This window comes from Equus asinus, chromosome X (assembly GCF_041296235.1).
Source record: "Equus asinus isolate D_3611 breed Donkey chromosome X, EquAss-T2T_v2, whole genome shotgun sequence".
NCBI lineage: Eukaryota > Metazoa > Chordata > Mammalia > Perissodactyla > Equidae > Equus > Equus asinus.
The window spans coordinates 19,501,338-19,517,128 of record NC_091820.1 but is presented as its reverse complement, the minus strand read 5'-3'; the positions used below and the strand labels follow the sequence as shown (position 1 = coordinate 19,517,128).

The window sequence follows — 15,791 nt, the reverse complement described above, 5'->3', positions numbered from 1 at the left end:
ACAACCTGCTAAACTATTTGGAGTTTTAAAATTGCCTTTAAAATAATATTCAATTAAAGCCATCTTTTTATAATCTGAATGGACTTTATTATTTACAAAGACCGCTTCTGTACTACCTAAATAATTCCTCCTGTCAAAGCAACAGTTTGAATTAATTGGTCACATTGATGCCCAACATGCTACTTACATACAGGCTGAAAATGCAATCAAGGGAAATTGATCCAGGTGTTTGAAGCTGATTCAGCTTAATCTTGGCTAAGGATGGCTGTGTGCGTGCACGTGTGCACACATGCATGCACGCACACCCATGTATACATTTGCACTCACATGCACACACCAAACTCCTGTAAATTTCATTGTTTGAGATGACTGACCAGTCCAGCAATATTGCACAGAGGTCCATCACAACATTTCCATAGAAAAAAATAAACATCAGTATAGCTACCCTTTATACCATTCATCAGAAAAGAACAATGCCCCTATAATGGTACCAAGTTTCAAAGCTATATAAACTATATTGCATAGCAATAGCTTTCTGTTATATTATGTTAAGAATCAAGGTTTTCAGGGTAAGGAGAAATACACACAATTAAAATATATTAGGGAGAAACATTGCAGTGTTAAAATCGAATAAAAAATATCAATATGAACTTACAATTTAAAGAAAAAGATATATATATTTTATAGCTGTGTCCAGAAAAGGGACCTAGAAAAAGTACGATGTGCACTCTCAACTCCTAGATTAGGGTCTCTAATACCCATTAAAAGTAGACAGGACTCCTTGAGGAAAATGGCTGATTCTAGGATGGAGGCAGGGAAGTTATAAGATGAGCCTAGGACATCATCTTGGGCCAGAAAGCAAGGAAGCTTTCAAAGATTAATGGGATTTTATCAATGGAACACAGAGGATCCAGCCTGAAATAGCTCCCATTGGCCAAAGGCATGCCAATTTAAGCATCGAAAAGATGGCAGCTACATGCAGTAACATGGATGAACCTGACAAAAAGCCAGACACAAAAAGAGTACACTCTATACATTCCTTTTAAGTTCAAGAAGTGATAGAGGGGCTGGCCCGGTGGCATAGTGGTCAAGTTCCCACGCTCCGCTTCAGCGGCTCAGGGTTTGCCAGTTCAGATCCCGGGCATGGACCTAGCACTGCTCATCAGGCCATGCTGTGGTGGTGTCCCACATAGAAGAACTAGAATGACCTACAACTAGGATATATAACTATGTACTGGGGCTTGGGGAGAAAAAAAAAGGAGAGGAAGATTGGCAACAGGTGTTAGCTCAGGGCCAATCTTAAAAAAAGAAAGATAGAGTCAGATATATTGATATATATTGATAGAGTCAGAATAATGGTTCCATGGTGGAAACTGGGAAGGGAGAAGAGTTTGACTGGAAAGAGGCCTTTTCGGGTACTAGAAGTATAGATATAAAAATTCCTCAAGCTATAAAACTTAAGATCTGTGTACTTTATATATATGTATACGCATACGCATATGTATATATGTGTGCGTGCATATATATAAGTACTGATTGAAACATATCAAAGCAATAAAAATCTATAATATCTATAATAATACTCAAAAAAGAGAAAGCCAGAAACTCAATTGTCATCATTTAAGGTGGCTTTTAACTCAACCTCTTAACTTGACAATTGGTAATTAAAGGGAAAGATTCAAACACTTATCCTGCCTAGCCAGGAGGAACTGTACTTCTAAAGGTACCTAAATGGCCTTAGTTGATGAGGAAGAACTTTATAGGAGAATGTCAGCTAATAATTGTCAAAGGAATGATATTTTTAAAAAAAACATCATTTTATAAACGTTAATGAAACCACTGATTCAGGCCAAAATTATCAATTGGCGTTAAAAACCATTAGGTGATGGTTGCATAGTGCCAAAATAACACCACAGAGAATACCTTCCAGCAGAGAAGGGGAAAATAACTGTATCATGGAGGAATCAGACAGCCATCATTGATTGAACTACGGTCAATCTTAACATCACTAACGGTGGGTCAACCAAATATTATGGGCCTCACAGTGCAATTCCGCAATAGCCCTTACGAAGTATTCTAGCGAAAGATGCTCCATTGAGCCTTTAGATGAATTTCCAGTTTACAGGAAACACAGGGAATGGGAGACAAGCTAAATGACATTTCAAAGAAAAAACCAAACAAATCAAGGTGGGACATTTTTGCAGGATAACTGGCATGGTCTCTCAATAACAAAAAACTGTTCTAGATGAAAAACAACTTGAGATCTACTCAGATGTGCTATGTGGTCCCAGCATCGATCCAGGTTTGGACAAATCGGGAATTTTCATGATGAAAACTTATTGACATGGAAAGGTGGAGATGGTTAAATGAAATAAAACAAGGTTGTAAAATAGTATGAATAGTATGATCTCATTCTGGGAAAAATACATATATATATACAGATAGCAAAACAGCTGAAAGAACATACACAAAGCTCTAAGACTGATCAGCTCTGGGTTGTGGAAATACAGTGGTTTCTCTTTTCTTTTTGTGCTTATTTACATCTTTAAATTTTTTTACAATGTGCATATCCTCTTTTTCTATTAATAAAAAGTTACTTTAAATTAAACAAATAGAACCCTTACTGTTGCTAGTAGAGTTGGAGCTTAAGGGTAGTCAGAAGAAAAAAAAAACCGTAAGCCAAAAATTGGATTATTGTTCTTATTACCATAAAAGAGTGAAACTCATTATTCCGTGGTTGATCATTTTTCTCTTTCATTTTTTTATTGTGGTAAACTACACATAAAATTTACCAGCTGGTTAAGATGATAAAAAACGGTTATTTTTAAGTGTACATTTCAGTGGCATTAAGTACATTCACAGTGTTTTGCAAACATCATCATCATCCATCTTCAGGACCTTTTCATCTTCCCCAACTGAAACTCTGTCCCCATAAACACTAACTCCCCATTCCCCCTGCCCCCCAGCCTCCGGCAACCATCATTCTACTTTCTGTCTTTCCGAGTTTGACTTTTCTAGGTATCACATATAAGTGGAATCATGCAGTATTTGTCCTTTCGGCTCTGGTTTGTTTCACTCAGCACAATGACTTCAAGGTTCATCCATGTTGCAGCATGTGTCAAACTTTATTCCTTTTAAAGGCTGAATAATATTCTGTTGTATGGATAAACCATATTTTGTTTATCTTGATTGATAATTATAACTTTGTTATAACCCACCCACAGCCTTCCTCTAAATATTCTTCTGCCAATCTCTATGGATGATGACAAATTGCAAACTTAATTACCTTTTAAATAATATTCATGGCAGGATTAGCCCTGCTCACTGCTGTTAATACTCCGCAGGGCAAGGACTCCTAGAATATCAGGGCCTCTATTGGAATGGCGACTCTGGCTACCCAATTTTTGCTCTCCTTCCTGTCTGGGGTGAAAAAGCTGCGCCAACCTTTTTCTTTAGGGATCACTTCACTTTTCCAGTGAAAAACCCACAAAGAAGATTTGGCTGAAAGTACCAATCGTCTGGCTGGTACATTCTGGGGAAAAATCAGACACTTTATAATAGAAAGCAAAGTGGTAAATTACTGTTTCGCCTTATATTTTGAAGCATCTCTGGGTTCTCTGCTGGGATTGCTCCAATCGTCGGCTTCAGGTGTGGTCTTGTAATGGCGCCATGCGGACTTATTAAAAACCGGAAGTCTCTCAAATGATTCACTTGAAAGAGCCTAATGAAAAAACAAAAATACGCACCAAAGGTCCACAGTGTCATTTTTCTCACGTGAAATATGAACCCAAATATTACTATTTAAAATATTAGAAACTTTAATACATATTTTTGGAGTTATATTAAAGTTACATTTTAGTAGTTTATTTAGACTGGCCAGGATGAAATTAAAGCTTCTTTAAAGGAATAAAAACATTCACTCATTCAAAACCAGTTGTGAAATACATATGACCAGATAAACATAAGCCCATAAAGTGATCTCAAACATCACATCATTAGATGCACTGGCATGTAAGATAAACACTCCAAATAACTGGTTAAATTATGGTATAACACATTACACGTATGTGTTATAACATGTAACACATTATGCAGCTATTAAAAAGAATGAGCCAGTTCTATATGATATGGAAATCATATTTTTCCTGATATGGAAAGGTCTCCAGGATATATTAGAAAGCAAAAAAAAAAAAAGTAAAGTGCTGAAATAATTATTTGGGTGAAAAAAATTTAGATTTTTCCCCCCTCTATGTTTATTAACACAGAATCAACTCTAGGAGGATTCACAAAGAAGTGGTACCCATGGTTACCTCTGGGAAAGAGCACCAGGCGGCTCAGGGCCACTGGTGGGAGAGATTTAGTGTTCCCTTTTGCAGCTTTTAAATTTTATACTCTTTCCTATATTACCTATTCAAAATATACTCCAAATATTCTAGAGTTTAGAAACACATAAGTCTGACAACATCAATGAATGAGAAAACCTGTGTAACAGAGAATTTTGTTATTAGATCAGCCTCTTATATAACCATATGATGATTACTGAATTCTTATAACTCTGGGAAAGCTAGTAAGTTTTAAAGAAAAAGACTAAAAGACTTCAGTTTATGAAAATCTGTCTCCTTTTAGACTAGTCCTTTCAATGGATATGCAATTTTTAAAAAATCACAATTTAGAATTATGGTTTTAAAATCAGTATTTTAATTTTTACATCTCCATGTTTCATATTTTGCTATATCTGAGCATAAAACCAAGAGTAGGACATAATTGGTTTTCATGTAAAATTGAAGTAAATCTGAGCTGAATGTAAGAGATGATACAGTGCTCTTCTCCATTAGTTATTAGAACTTATAGCTTTAAAAAGTAAAGATGCCTTCATATAATAGAAATAAAATGTAGTACCTTCAAATAAATAACAGCATCAGTACCCACTCCTTCCATGGAATAGAGTTTTAGATCTCCTTGAAAATATCTAGCATACAGACGAGAAATTGGCAAACCATAACCAAATCCAGCCTATTGAGAAAAGAAAATTAATACACTGAGACAGGCACAAACGCTAACATGATTGGTATGAGGACTATTCGGAAGATTAAAATAAATTCTTGGTTCAGATTTAAAGTAAATAAATTATCAATCCAACCTTTAAATGATGTATATGCTCATCTATGGCAAACAATCTATTTTAACCTTCAAAACCACTTTTCATATGTTTGGAAAATAACAGTAAAATTCCAATTTTTGACTAATTTTTTTTAGTATTTTAAGCAAACTTCTGGCAGTTTTAAAGCAAATCCTAAATCAAGTGGAATTTGACCTGGTAACAAAATTAAACCACATCATTCCAAAGTTTCATTATCAGATTTCCTTGCTCTTTGAAGTGAAAATTGAATCGACAGGGCAGGAGTTCAAATCTACCAGGCCCATGGCTAACACACTGGAAAAAAAACTCCTGAAAGGCTACTCCCTACGATTCTGAGAATGCCACAGTATTTTGATACATGGTAGTCCACATATTTTAAGAGACAAGAAAACAATTCCAGTACCCTCCTGTATCTCTGTGTCATAGAACCCTGTCACTAGCAGGTTGTTGGGGGAAAAAAGACAGATATTGACAAGAACAGTAAGAACAATAGAGACTAATTTCAATAACTCTGGGGTGACAGGGAAGATGCTGGACTGCAAGCTTGGGCCTCTCTGATTAAATCCACTGACAAGGTTAACAAAGGTGGCAGTGGGGAAATGCTCTCACAGACTAGAGGCTGCACAGGCTTTAGGCTCAGATAGATGAGTTGAAATCCACATTTTGCACAACTCTGAGTTTACTGAACCTCTCCGAGACTGTTTTCTCATCGGAAAATGTAATAAAAAGCTGACCTCAGAGCGGCTATAAAGATTAAACGACATAATAGTACATGTAAAGCCTTGGCACAGAGCCTAAGACACAGGAAAATGAAATAAATGGAAGCTGTAATTATGGCTACTATAGAGTAGCAATTTTACCAAGTTACATGGATTTCTACCATTGTCTAACACCTTTCCTAGAGTCCTTCCTCAGGGTAGGGCCTAACTCACAGGGCTGGGTGTGACAGAGCGCACTGTCATTTAAGTGCTTTATAATTGGCGGAATATGGCCGGTAGTGAAGACAAGATATCCACAATGGTGACTGAGGTCACCACAGCAAGGAAACCAGCATACTCCAGGAAGAGGCCCAGGGAATCTGCTTCCTACATTCCAGCAAGGCCCAGAGCCTGCCCTCAGGCACACCAGGAACAACCGAGAAGGCCTGAGCCCAATGTAGTCATGAGTGTGAGGAGACAGGTGAGCTGAGAGTCCTGCGGAACACAGAGGAGGGGCCTGTAACTCGGATGCGATGAGGTTCAGCAAAGTTTTCCCAGGGTGTCAAGGGATCAATAGGAGAACTGGAGAACACTTCCGGAGAAGAAATGCATGTGTCAGGCACGGAGCTGTAACGTAGTAAGTAAGGAGTTTGGTGAGGAAACTGTTTTCTAGGACAGTTTACTAACTGGGAGAGATGCTAGTGGAAGCATTTCTTCAAAAGGTGAGGCCACATGCTACACTGCAGGGAGTACAGACACAGCCAGTGCCAACTGCGTCATAATGAGGTCAGTGACCTTGGACAAGGTACTAACCTATTTTCTCATCTATAAAATGGGAGGTTGGACAATTTTTTAAGGTCTCTTACTCTAATTGATCAGTTTCATTAAAAAGAACTAAGACATAACAGCTACCCTCAAGAAGCTATTTTGAGACCTGGAAGAGATGATTCGTGTTCCTTTTAAACAACTGAGGAAGGCTCTACATTTGCTTGGAGTGTTTTTTTTTTCCTTCTGACATTTATTTAAGTAGATCCCACAGCCTGGTCAAGGCAATGCTTTTCAAAATTGATCCTTCACGAATTTTCTTCAATCCTATACAAATGACTTCCTCTCTGTTTTCAACATGCTGCGTTAACAAACTCTGTCTTGAATAAATGATGCAAAGGGCTGAATTTTATTCATACAAATAAAATATAGTCTTACATGCTTATCAGTCAGGTAGGACTTGAAAATGAAACTTAATTTATACCCTGAACCATTCTGCAGACTGATAGGTGTGTTGCTGTGTTTAATGACAAAGGGTTCAATTGTTGTTTGTCAATTAGAAACACTCAGCAGGGGAAGAAAGTGTGGCCCTCCCAGGATCTAAACGCTGCCATGGTAACCAGAGGCTTTTCTCATTGCCTTAAAAGGGCTGAAGGTTATTTCCAGAGTGAGTCAGAAAGGACTCTGAAAATGCATGCGCCACCTATATGTTTCCTGCTTATGTTATTTAATATAAAATGTTTAATGTGTTCATAATTTGACATTTTAATTATATAAACAACTTTGGCAGGGGAAGTTCAAAGGCCCTGGGGGATTCGGGCCTCTATGGTATGCAGCACCGAAGAGCCCAGGACCACACTGCAGCTGTTCACGCTGCGCTGTTCCTGCGCGCACGCTCCAAGGGTAGGGCCAGGCAGTAAAGGGTGCTCTGGGAGCAGTCTAACCACAGGCAAATGCTGCTTCTCTGTATTTGGGAGTGAGGCACTCAGCTCTGAGTGTTCCTTGGACACAAATTAGAGAAGAAATCTAAGTCCAAAGGATTCACAAAGAAACTAGCAGCAGCATAAAACTCCCCCTCCTCCAAAGCACTTGGGAAACGTTGGACTTCAAGGAGGCTGGTGCAACAAGCCGGGGAGGCAGCCAGCTCTGTCGGAGGCCCTTCTCGGGTTAACAGTCTTTCCTTAAGCAGCAGGTTAAGATGCTTACCAAAGGGGCAGCTCTCGTAGGCTCCAGGCTAGGTCTAGGGGCAGTCGAATACATGTAGTTAAAAAGACGATCTATTTTTCGAAGTGGGACCCCACCACCTAAGTCACTTATCTGTAAGGTACAAATGTCAAAAAAAAAAAAAAGAGAGAAAGAAGAAGTAGTCACTCTATCCTTATAAGAGGCAACAAGTTCCTTAAATAAAGTATACACCAGATTACAACATACAAGGGCTCTGAAGCCCCAGTGAAACATGGTTCCCTGTGAACAGTGTACAACAGAGAAGGCAGGGAAGTGTGGTGGGACCCAACAGGCTTGGCTTTGCGATCCTGTTCGGCTCCCCGAAACACGGGGTTCTGATGAAGTATAATGAGGTAACTTAAGCCAAGGATCTGACGTAGTACTTACAAATAAGACACACAATAAATGTCCCTTTTCTTCCCTTCCCTCTGATTCCTCAATGTCTAGATACTATTAAATTAACTGATAATTAAAGGCTACATGCAAATAAAGCAGTTACCTTAATGGACAAGTCTTCTTTACCCAGAGTAACAAGGGTTTTAACGGACGGGTAGCCCTCTTTTCGATCTTCATATAGTTCGACTGTTGCTCTCATTGAATTCTGAAATAATCAGACGTTTTTTAGTATACTGCTGACTCAATTTAAAAAATTTAAAATTTCAAAAAAGAAATTAGCACAAGATTACGTATACACAACAATTCTCTTGTGGGGCAAAAATAATAGTTGCATTTATATGGCATGTTTTTTTCCTCTAAAGAACTTAGCTAAATGTGTGTTCAGATCAAGGCAAAATTTCCTGATGCTTTATTTTGCTTTTCACCTACTTTTAGTTCCATCTGCCATACTAAATGCTTTTTTTCCTTCCTTCTTTTTTTCTTTTTGTTTTTGCTTTAGGGTATTTATTCAGCTCTTAACCAAGAGGAATGTTTTTCTCACGTGTAACGCGGCCGCAGAGGCTCAGTGATGCACTTTACATGCTACTTATCAGTCTGCATTTACAGAGCACCTTTCCTCTAAAGGAGGAGGAAAACCTGAGAGGATTCATGCTTCCCACAAAAATTAATCATTTGGCTGAAAAAAACAGTGAAGAAATGTCAGTTAAGAAGAAATTCTGAAACAGCCACAGCTGTGGAGGAGAAGGTTCGCAACTGAATGCCCATCTCAACCTCCAATGTTACAGCAGTAACGTTATAATTTTTGGAAGCAAACCAGCATAACTGGTTTTTCTGGTGCTCAATTTCGGCTTTTAAACACTGGAAGAAAGGAAATTTTAGCTCGAATGCCTTGTGCCTGTAACACTGTTACTGTGGCCATTAGCTACTGGTTAACAAAAGCAACAGCTCATGCTGTACACTCTAAAGAGTCTTTTTTTTTGGTCCTTTTTGGGCCAGCTCTTCCCCCTGCCTCTGTCAGATCTTCTGGATTGACTGAAACATGTAAAAGGGTTACAGCGTCTCCCAGGACTGCAACAGCTACTCAAGCATCAACACGGTTAATGTTCAGAGGCACAAATAGGCACAAACACGCTTTTATTTTGATCCAGCTACCACCAATAAAGCCTCTGCCAGGTTGGGAAACTAAAAAGCATCTCTAATCTCATAACTGAAGAAAAAACAGTATGGATTTTACATCAAATCACTAAAGTACAATTAAGCTTCAAAATCAATATGCACTAATATTCACAAAAACTATACTGTACACAGCAATTTTTCACCTCACAGTGTACAAATTATAAAACCCACAGGATATCAGAAATAGAATTTTAAAAATGGTTACGCAAAACCTTTTTCTTATGCTAATCTAATGAATCCATTATGCCCTGAATCACAGTAATTTAAAATGAAGACTCCTTTCCGTGTTTTTAAATTCCACTTACCTTGAACAACTCAAACAGCATGTGAAACAGATGGGAGGGCACATACACGACCTGGATAGGCTTGTCTGGAGCTTTGGCTGAAAACGGAGACAAAACCGTCAATGAATAAGGACCAAAACTAGGAAAAAGTCAAGAATGTTGTTTGTATCCTATTTTCCAAGTACATAAAAGAGAGTCTACAAAAGGCTAATTTAGGTTTCCACCTCTAAAGGCCAGGCTGAGCAAAAGCATAAGGTTTGAAGTCCAGCAAACTTGGGGTGAAATCTAGTTCCTTCACTTACCAGCTATGTGACCGTGGGCAAATTACTCAATTTCTTTGAAACTTAGTCGAGTTAAATCAGAATATTATCACTTATGTCAGGATGTTCTGAGCATTACATAAGGTCATCCAAATATCGCTCCATGTTTTTCAAACTGGGGGACACCCACCCCCGCCAGTGGTCAGCAGGGGGAATGTGAAGCCACACAGGAAAAGGGCACATCTTCTTGGTGAATTTGACTAAACAGCAATGTTAAATTCTGCTAAATTTTGACTAACAAGGCATATTATAGAGAATAAGGGTCACAGAACTCTTTTCTACTAGCAGCTAGCAGACAACCCCCCCTCAAGACCTACAGTCCTTTCTCCTGGCATCAGGGATGTTTTGAGGAAAATATAAGAAACACTGATTCCACGTCAGGCACTAAGAACAGAGTGGGCTATAGAGTAGATGCTGGAAAATTGAGTCCTTCCTCCTCCTCGTGACCCAAAATCACTTAAGAGACTGAAACTATATGAACATACTGAACTATGTGAACACAGACATACTCACTCATGTTCTAATTTCAACCTAACTACTTCTTCTAATCAAGCAAGTAATTCACAGTAATATAAAGTAGAGCGAACATTCGTTTGGTTCTTAGCAGTTTACAGAGCTTGCACATACATTATCCAATGAAATCCTCACGACAATACTGTGTGGCTCATGGGATGGGAGGCGTTATTGTGGGTGATGACAGAGGCTTTGCAGAGGCTATGTGACTTGCCCACCAAAACAGAAGAGGCCTGAAAATGGAAGCCTGAACCCAGAGCTTTTGATTCGAAATCCCGAAGCCTTTGATGTTATTTTTTAAGTAGTATATACAAATGACTTAAAATTTTTTTCACAAAGAAGTAAAGGTTCCTCCACCCTCTCCTATCTCGCTCCCCAGTTGGTATGCAGAGGCAGCCACTCCTTAACTACTTCTGCTTTAGTCTTTCGGTTGATAATATTTACGTTCTGTTCTGTAACCCTAATTAACTCTGTGCTTCGCCTATCGGTTCTTCTTTAAAACACTGAAAATCGATAGTGTTGGTAACATCCTAACTTGGTAAATATTGATCATTGTGGAGCGGCCACAATAGTGTGCCAGGGCAACGTTTCCTTCCCTATGAGTCCAAAGACACGATTCATGTGCCACTTGAAGGAAAATGTTCTCAGTCTTAAGGTAAAATGGATTCTCTTTATCCTTCTCCAATGGCTCAAAATCATGCTTCCCCTTTTAGGTCACCAGGTATGTGGACTGTATCTTTCTTATACAGTTTCATATACTTCCTGGAGCTTCTAACTACTCTTCCTCTTGGGTAATGGGACCAAAAACACATGCTTTCCTCACCACATCACTAAGATCTTCCAGTTTCTTATTCTGTTGCATGGTATCCATTCTATTCTTTAAGATTTTGTCAAATTAGAATCGACTGCTTTCCAAATGTGCTGCATAACCATCATCCTCAAAGTGTTTTTGATTGCAGTTCTAGAATGTTCTTCACTATTTCTTATATCTTTATTATACACACCATCAAGTCAGTCAGGTAACCTCTGCAGAAAGGTATGCATGGGAGATACATTTCTCGATCCATATACCTCTGATTCACTTGACTGAAGGTTTGGCCAGGTACAGAGTTCTGGGTTCAAAATTATTTCCTCTCAGAATTTAGAAAGGGGGAGTGAGTGGTCTTCTGGCCACGACAGTGCAGTTGATAAGTTTAATGTGAGTCAGGTTTTCGTTCATGCTGCTGGTTTTTACCCGAGGTCTGACACACCTTGGCTGTCATATTCTTCTTGAAGAATGAGGAACTGAATTAATCACTTGTGGTAGTTGGTGTTCATTTCCCCATGGGGCTCTGCCTTGAGTGAGAAGGCTGACTTGGAGGTCTGTGGACCTGGTAGGACCTTTCAACTGGCTTTAGGATGAGCAGATAGTAAGCTGGCCTCTGACCACGAAGAGCTTTACTTTGGGCTATCAACACTCACATGAACGGCCCTAGTTTTTCCCAGGTGGTAGTGGTTGTTTTTTAAAGATTCCCCCTGAGGGGCTGGCCTGGTAGTGTAGTGGTTTAGCGCTCTGCTTCAGCAGCCTAGGGTTCACAAGTCCAGATCCCAGGTGCAGACCTAGCACCACTTGTCAAGCCATGCTGTGGTTGCATCCCACATAAAATAGAGGAGGACAGGCACAGATGTTAGCTCAGTGACAATCTTCCTCAAGCAAAAAGAGGAAAACTGGCAACAGATGTTAGCTTAGGGCCAGTCTCTCTCTCTCTCTCTCTCTCACACACACACACAAAATGATTTACCCTGAGCTAACATCTGTTGCCATTCTCCCTCTTTTTTTTCTCCTCTCCAAAGCCCCAGTACATGGCTGTATATCCTAGTTGTAAGTCCTTCTAGTTCTTCATTGTGAGCTGCCACCACAGCAGGGCAACGGACAGGTGGTTGGTTCTGCGACTGGTGACTGGGAAGTGAACCTGGGGCTGCCAAAGCGGTAGGCGCCCAACTTTAACCACTGGGCCATCAGGGCTGGCTCTCCTAGGTTGTTCTTGAAGAAAGTATTCTGATTTTGATTTTTGCCCAGGGGAAAACGCTTGTGGCTATCTGTAGGCAGAGCACAGCCAGAGTCAAGCTCCTCCCCATCACCCATCCACGCTCTACCTTAAACCAGCTTTCAATCAACCTCTACCTTTTGGCTTCCCATTCCAGTCCTTTGTACCTCCCGGCTCTGCTTCCAGAGTCCCTCCAGGATAACCTCTGGCAAAACGGGGGCCATCTCTGCTGCAGCCTCCTCTTTTGTGGCTTCTTCCTCTCTGTCCCATTAACCAGCATACTTCCATCTGGTTACCCTCTGGCAGGAGGTGGGACCAGTGGTCCACTGAGGATCCCTAGTTTCTTTGCAGTTTTTCTTTGTATTCCTTTATTGTCATTTTAATGGAGCCCAGGAGCACACTGAATGCTTAGTTTATCTTGTACCAAAAGGCATGATAAGTTATATAAACAGCCTTGTGAACTTAACATTTCACTCCAAATCTCAGGGAAGTTAAAATCCCTTGGATAGTTTATTTTGTTTTTTCAGTTTAACCAACATTCTCTAGGAGCCATCTGAAGGGTTGCTCAATTACTTGTACTTTTCTTTGGGAACCTTATAGTTTAGGTGTTTTTCCTTCCTTTAAACACCATGTCAAGTGTTTTTGTCCGCGACTCTTCCCTAATCCTGAGTCCAGTGGCTTTTATGTAGTCGACCCTTAATAGAGATGTGTGTTGACTTTCTAAAATAAGACGCAAATGGAATACGCATTTTCTATCTAATGGCACATCTTTAAAAGGCAATGGAAAAAACAGTCCAGGTTTTTTATGTTCAAGACTCAAGAAATAATAAAGTCTCTATTTTGCACAGTCGTTGCTCCAAATACCATTAGTTGACATGACATTTAAGAAATACCAACAGAATTCTACATAGAATATAAAGCATTTTATTTTCAGATAGTTCTCCTATAAGAATGAAAAAGAAACTGGAAGCTAAGCAGAAAAAATGCATTTAAGAGAAAAAGTAGCTAGGCACTTAGAGATGGTTAACTAATTCCCAAAGTCAATGTACAAAGCTATTAAAAACAGTATGACAAATAAAAATGGCAAGCAATAGGATATATTGGAGTATATGAGGAAGCCATTTGGTATAAACCTAATTTGGCCTGACTTTTTTTTTTTTCAAAAGGGCCTGACTGCGGCTATTGAGCACGCATTGCATATCTACTTAGACATTTCCTATGGCCAGAACAAAGGCCCTTGAGATAAAGGTGCAACTTTCCCCCACATTAGCATTTCCTTAGGGATAAGCATTTTTCCTTAGGCTAGGAACTGATTGCTGCACTCACCTCCCAGCTCACCTGTGACCACCCAGCTGGAGACAACAGACTGCCACCCTGCTGTGTTCACAGAGACAGAAGACCTACCTGCTATTTCCATCAATCGCTGTGCCCACAGAGCAGTCTCGCGACTATTGTAAAAGGGACATTTCAATCCTATGTGAAACATCCTCTTTGAGGGTATATAACCACCCTTATACCCCCACTTCTTTGGAGTGCTCTGTTCCTTTGTGGAAAGACTCTCCCGGGTTATAATCCTCAGATTTAAGCTCAGAATAAACTCACCCAAATTTTCATTTATAGATTGGTTATGGATTATTTTCGTCGACAAGTATGTAGTGTGGTTCAAAGTCACACTGGGCTCAATTCCTGACTCGTATTTAATAGATACAGTAATAGGTATTTAACCCACCTGGGCCTTGGTGTTCCATTTCTGAAATGGACACAGTACATATCTCACGGGGTTAATATAAGGATTAAATGAGATAATAGTGATAAACTAGTTTACACAGAGCCTGCCACATAGTAAGCAGTCAATAAATGTTGGCTATTATCATTACTAAAAAATTAATTTCTACACTGTTAACAGAGCTACCAGTAATGGCTTTTTGACTGATGTATAGAACCACTTGACTGAAAATATCCACAACAGTATCCAATGTGGGAAAACCAGAGGTCAAAGATCCCAGGATAGACATGCGTCTTTTCTATGAACCCTCTTATAACAAAATATACATTGAATGAATTGAAAATTTTATGTTTCCCACCAAACCCAAAGTTATGAATCAACCTCTTCACAGGAAAGACTAATCTAGAAATATGAGAACATGCAAGTGGTGACCATAAGTCTAATCTTTCCCAAGTCGACCCTGACTTCCAGTAGCCATCCTTTATTAAATATCTAGTATATGCCCAGGGCTATATTTGAAGCCCTAGAAACATCCCTTTTATCGCCCCAGTAGGTGAGCTTACAGATGAGGAAGCAGAGCGTCAGAGAAGTGACTTGTCTAAGGCCCACGTCTCCTAAGTGTCAGAATCTGGATTTCCACCGCCTGGCGAGCTACAAAGCTCACATCTTTTCCCTAAGCCATGCTGCCTTACTATGGATGTAAAAAAGGTAAAGTAAAAATGTTTATTTACTTAATGTTTTGGCAACTGATTTCTCAAGAGAATGAGAATGCTGAAATGAGAACAAGAATGATGATGTGGCGACTTGTCTTTGGAGAAACCCACATGGGTTGCCACAGGGCGCTAGTCAGAAATATTTGAAACCAGACATAAGGAAGATAAAATTCTGTTATTTCTAATGTCTCTCTTAAATGCGTTACAGAAAGGATAATAAAGAAGGTTGACTATAGCTGGCCCCCAATATTCAGAATTCTGGTGATGACCGGTAAATACTGATGGTGTTTACACAGCATGTTCTACACAATCCCATTTATTACTTTCTTAGGGGTCTACATTAGGAAAGAAAAAAATCAAAAATTCAGAAAAAAAGATGGCACCTGGGAGTCAGCAAGAACAGGCTCACTGCTCTGGCCTCCAGAGTAAGTGACGCTGCCACTCAAGCAAAAGAGCAAGTGGTTACTACCTGTGCATTCAAGTTCCATGTTTGACAAAAGAAACCTGGACGGTGAGGTCAGGCTTCGCCTAGCCAGTAGGAAAAAACAGAGAGAATATTAAGATGCTTCTACTCAGGAATACTCAAGCAAAGTCCTACAGGCACTGGTAGCGTATTTATTCAATAGGGGTACAACTCTTCCTAGAGAACCCAGTAGACTTTGAAAGCAGCTTTGATTCCATACCTTTCAGTAGAACGTAGGGTCATTGTCCTACAACAGCAGCCTGAAGTCTTTCCACACTTTGATCTTATTATAAGAGAAATATATTTTTGGAATACTTTTGAGAGGCAATTTGGTTTATCTTTAATG

General features: G+C 39.5%; 2 protein-coding genes across 4 annotated transcripts in view; one reads left to right on the top strand and one right to left on the bottom strand.

The window, feature by feature from the left end:
• The window catches only part of PCYT1B (phosphate cytidylyltransferase 1B, choline), a 151,443-nt gene extending 141,770 nt beyond the window's left edge, over positions 1 to 9,673 (top strand). Inside the window, exon 8 of the mRNA XM_070503205.1 lies at positions 8,723 to 9,673. Within this exon, the coding sequence (XP_070359306.1) occupies positions 8,723 to 8,770 (48 nt within the window). The 3' untranslated portion in view covers positions 8,771 to 9,673. The remainder of the gene's footprint in view (positions 1 to 8,722) is intronic.
• Positions 1 to 15,791, bottom strand: part of PDK3 (pyruvate dehydrogenase kinase 3) — a 71,161-nt gene that overhangs the window by 11,279 nt on the left and 44,091 nt on the right. For 2 of the 3 annotated variants that reach the window (XM_044763256.2, XM_070503203.1), the window contains exons 7-11: positions 9,705 to 9,781; positions 8,327 to 8,428; positions 7,810 to 7,920; positions 4,900 to 5,013; positions 3,582 to 3,721 (exon numbers count right to left, since the gene is read on the bottom strand). In XM_044763256.2, coding sequence (XP_044619191.1) covers positions 3,582 to 3,721; positions 4,900 to 5,013; positions 7,810 to 7,920; positions 8,327 to 8,428; positions 9,705 to 9,781 — 544 coding nt within the window. The remainder of the gene's footprint in view (positions 1 to 3,581; positions 3,722 to 4,899; positions 5,014 to 7,809; positions 7,921 to 8,326; positions 8,429 to 9,704; positions 9,782 to 15,791) is intronic. The other variant, XM_044763257.2, reaches the window with a different exon arrangement.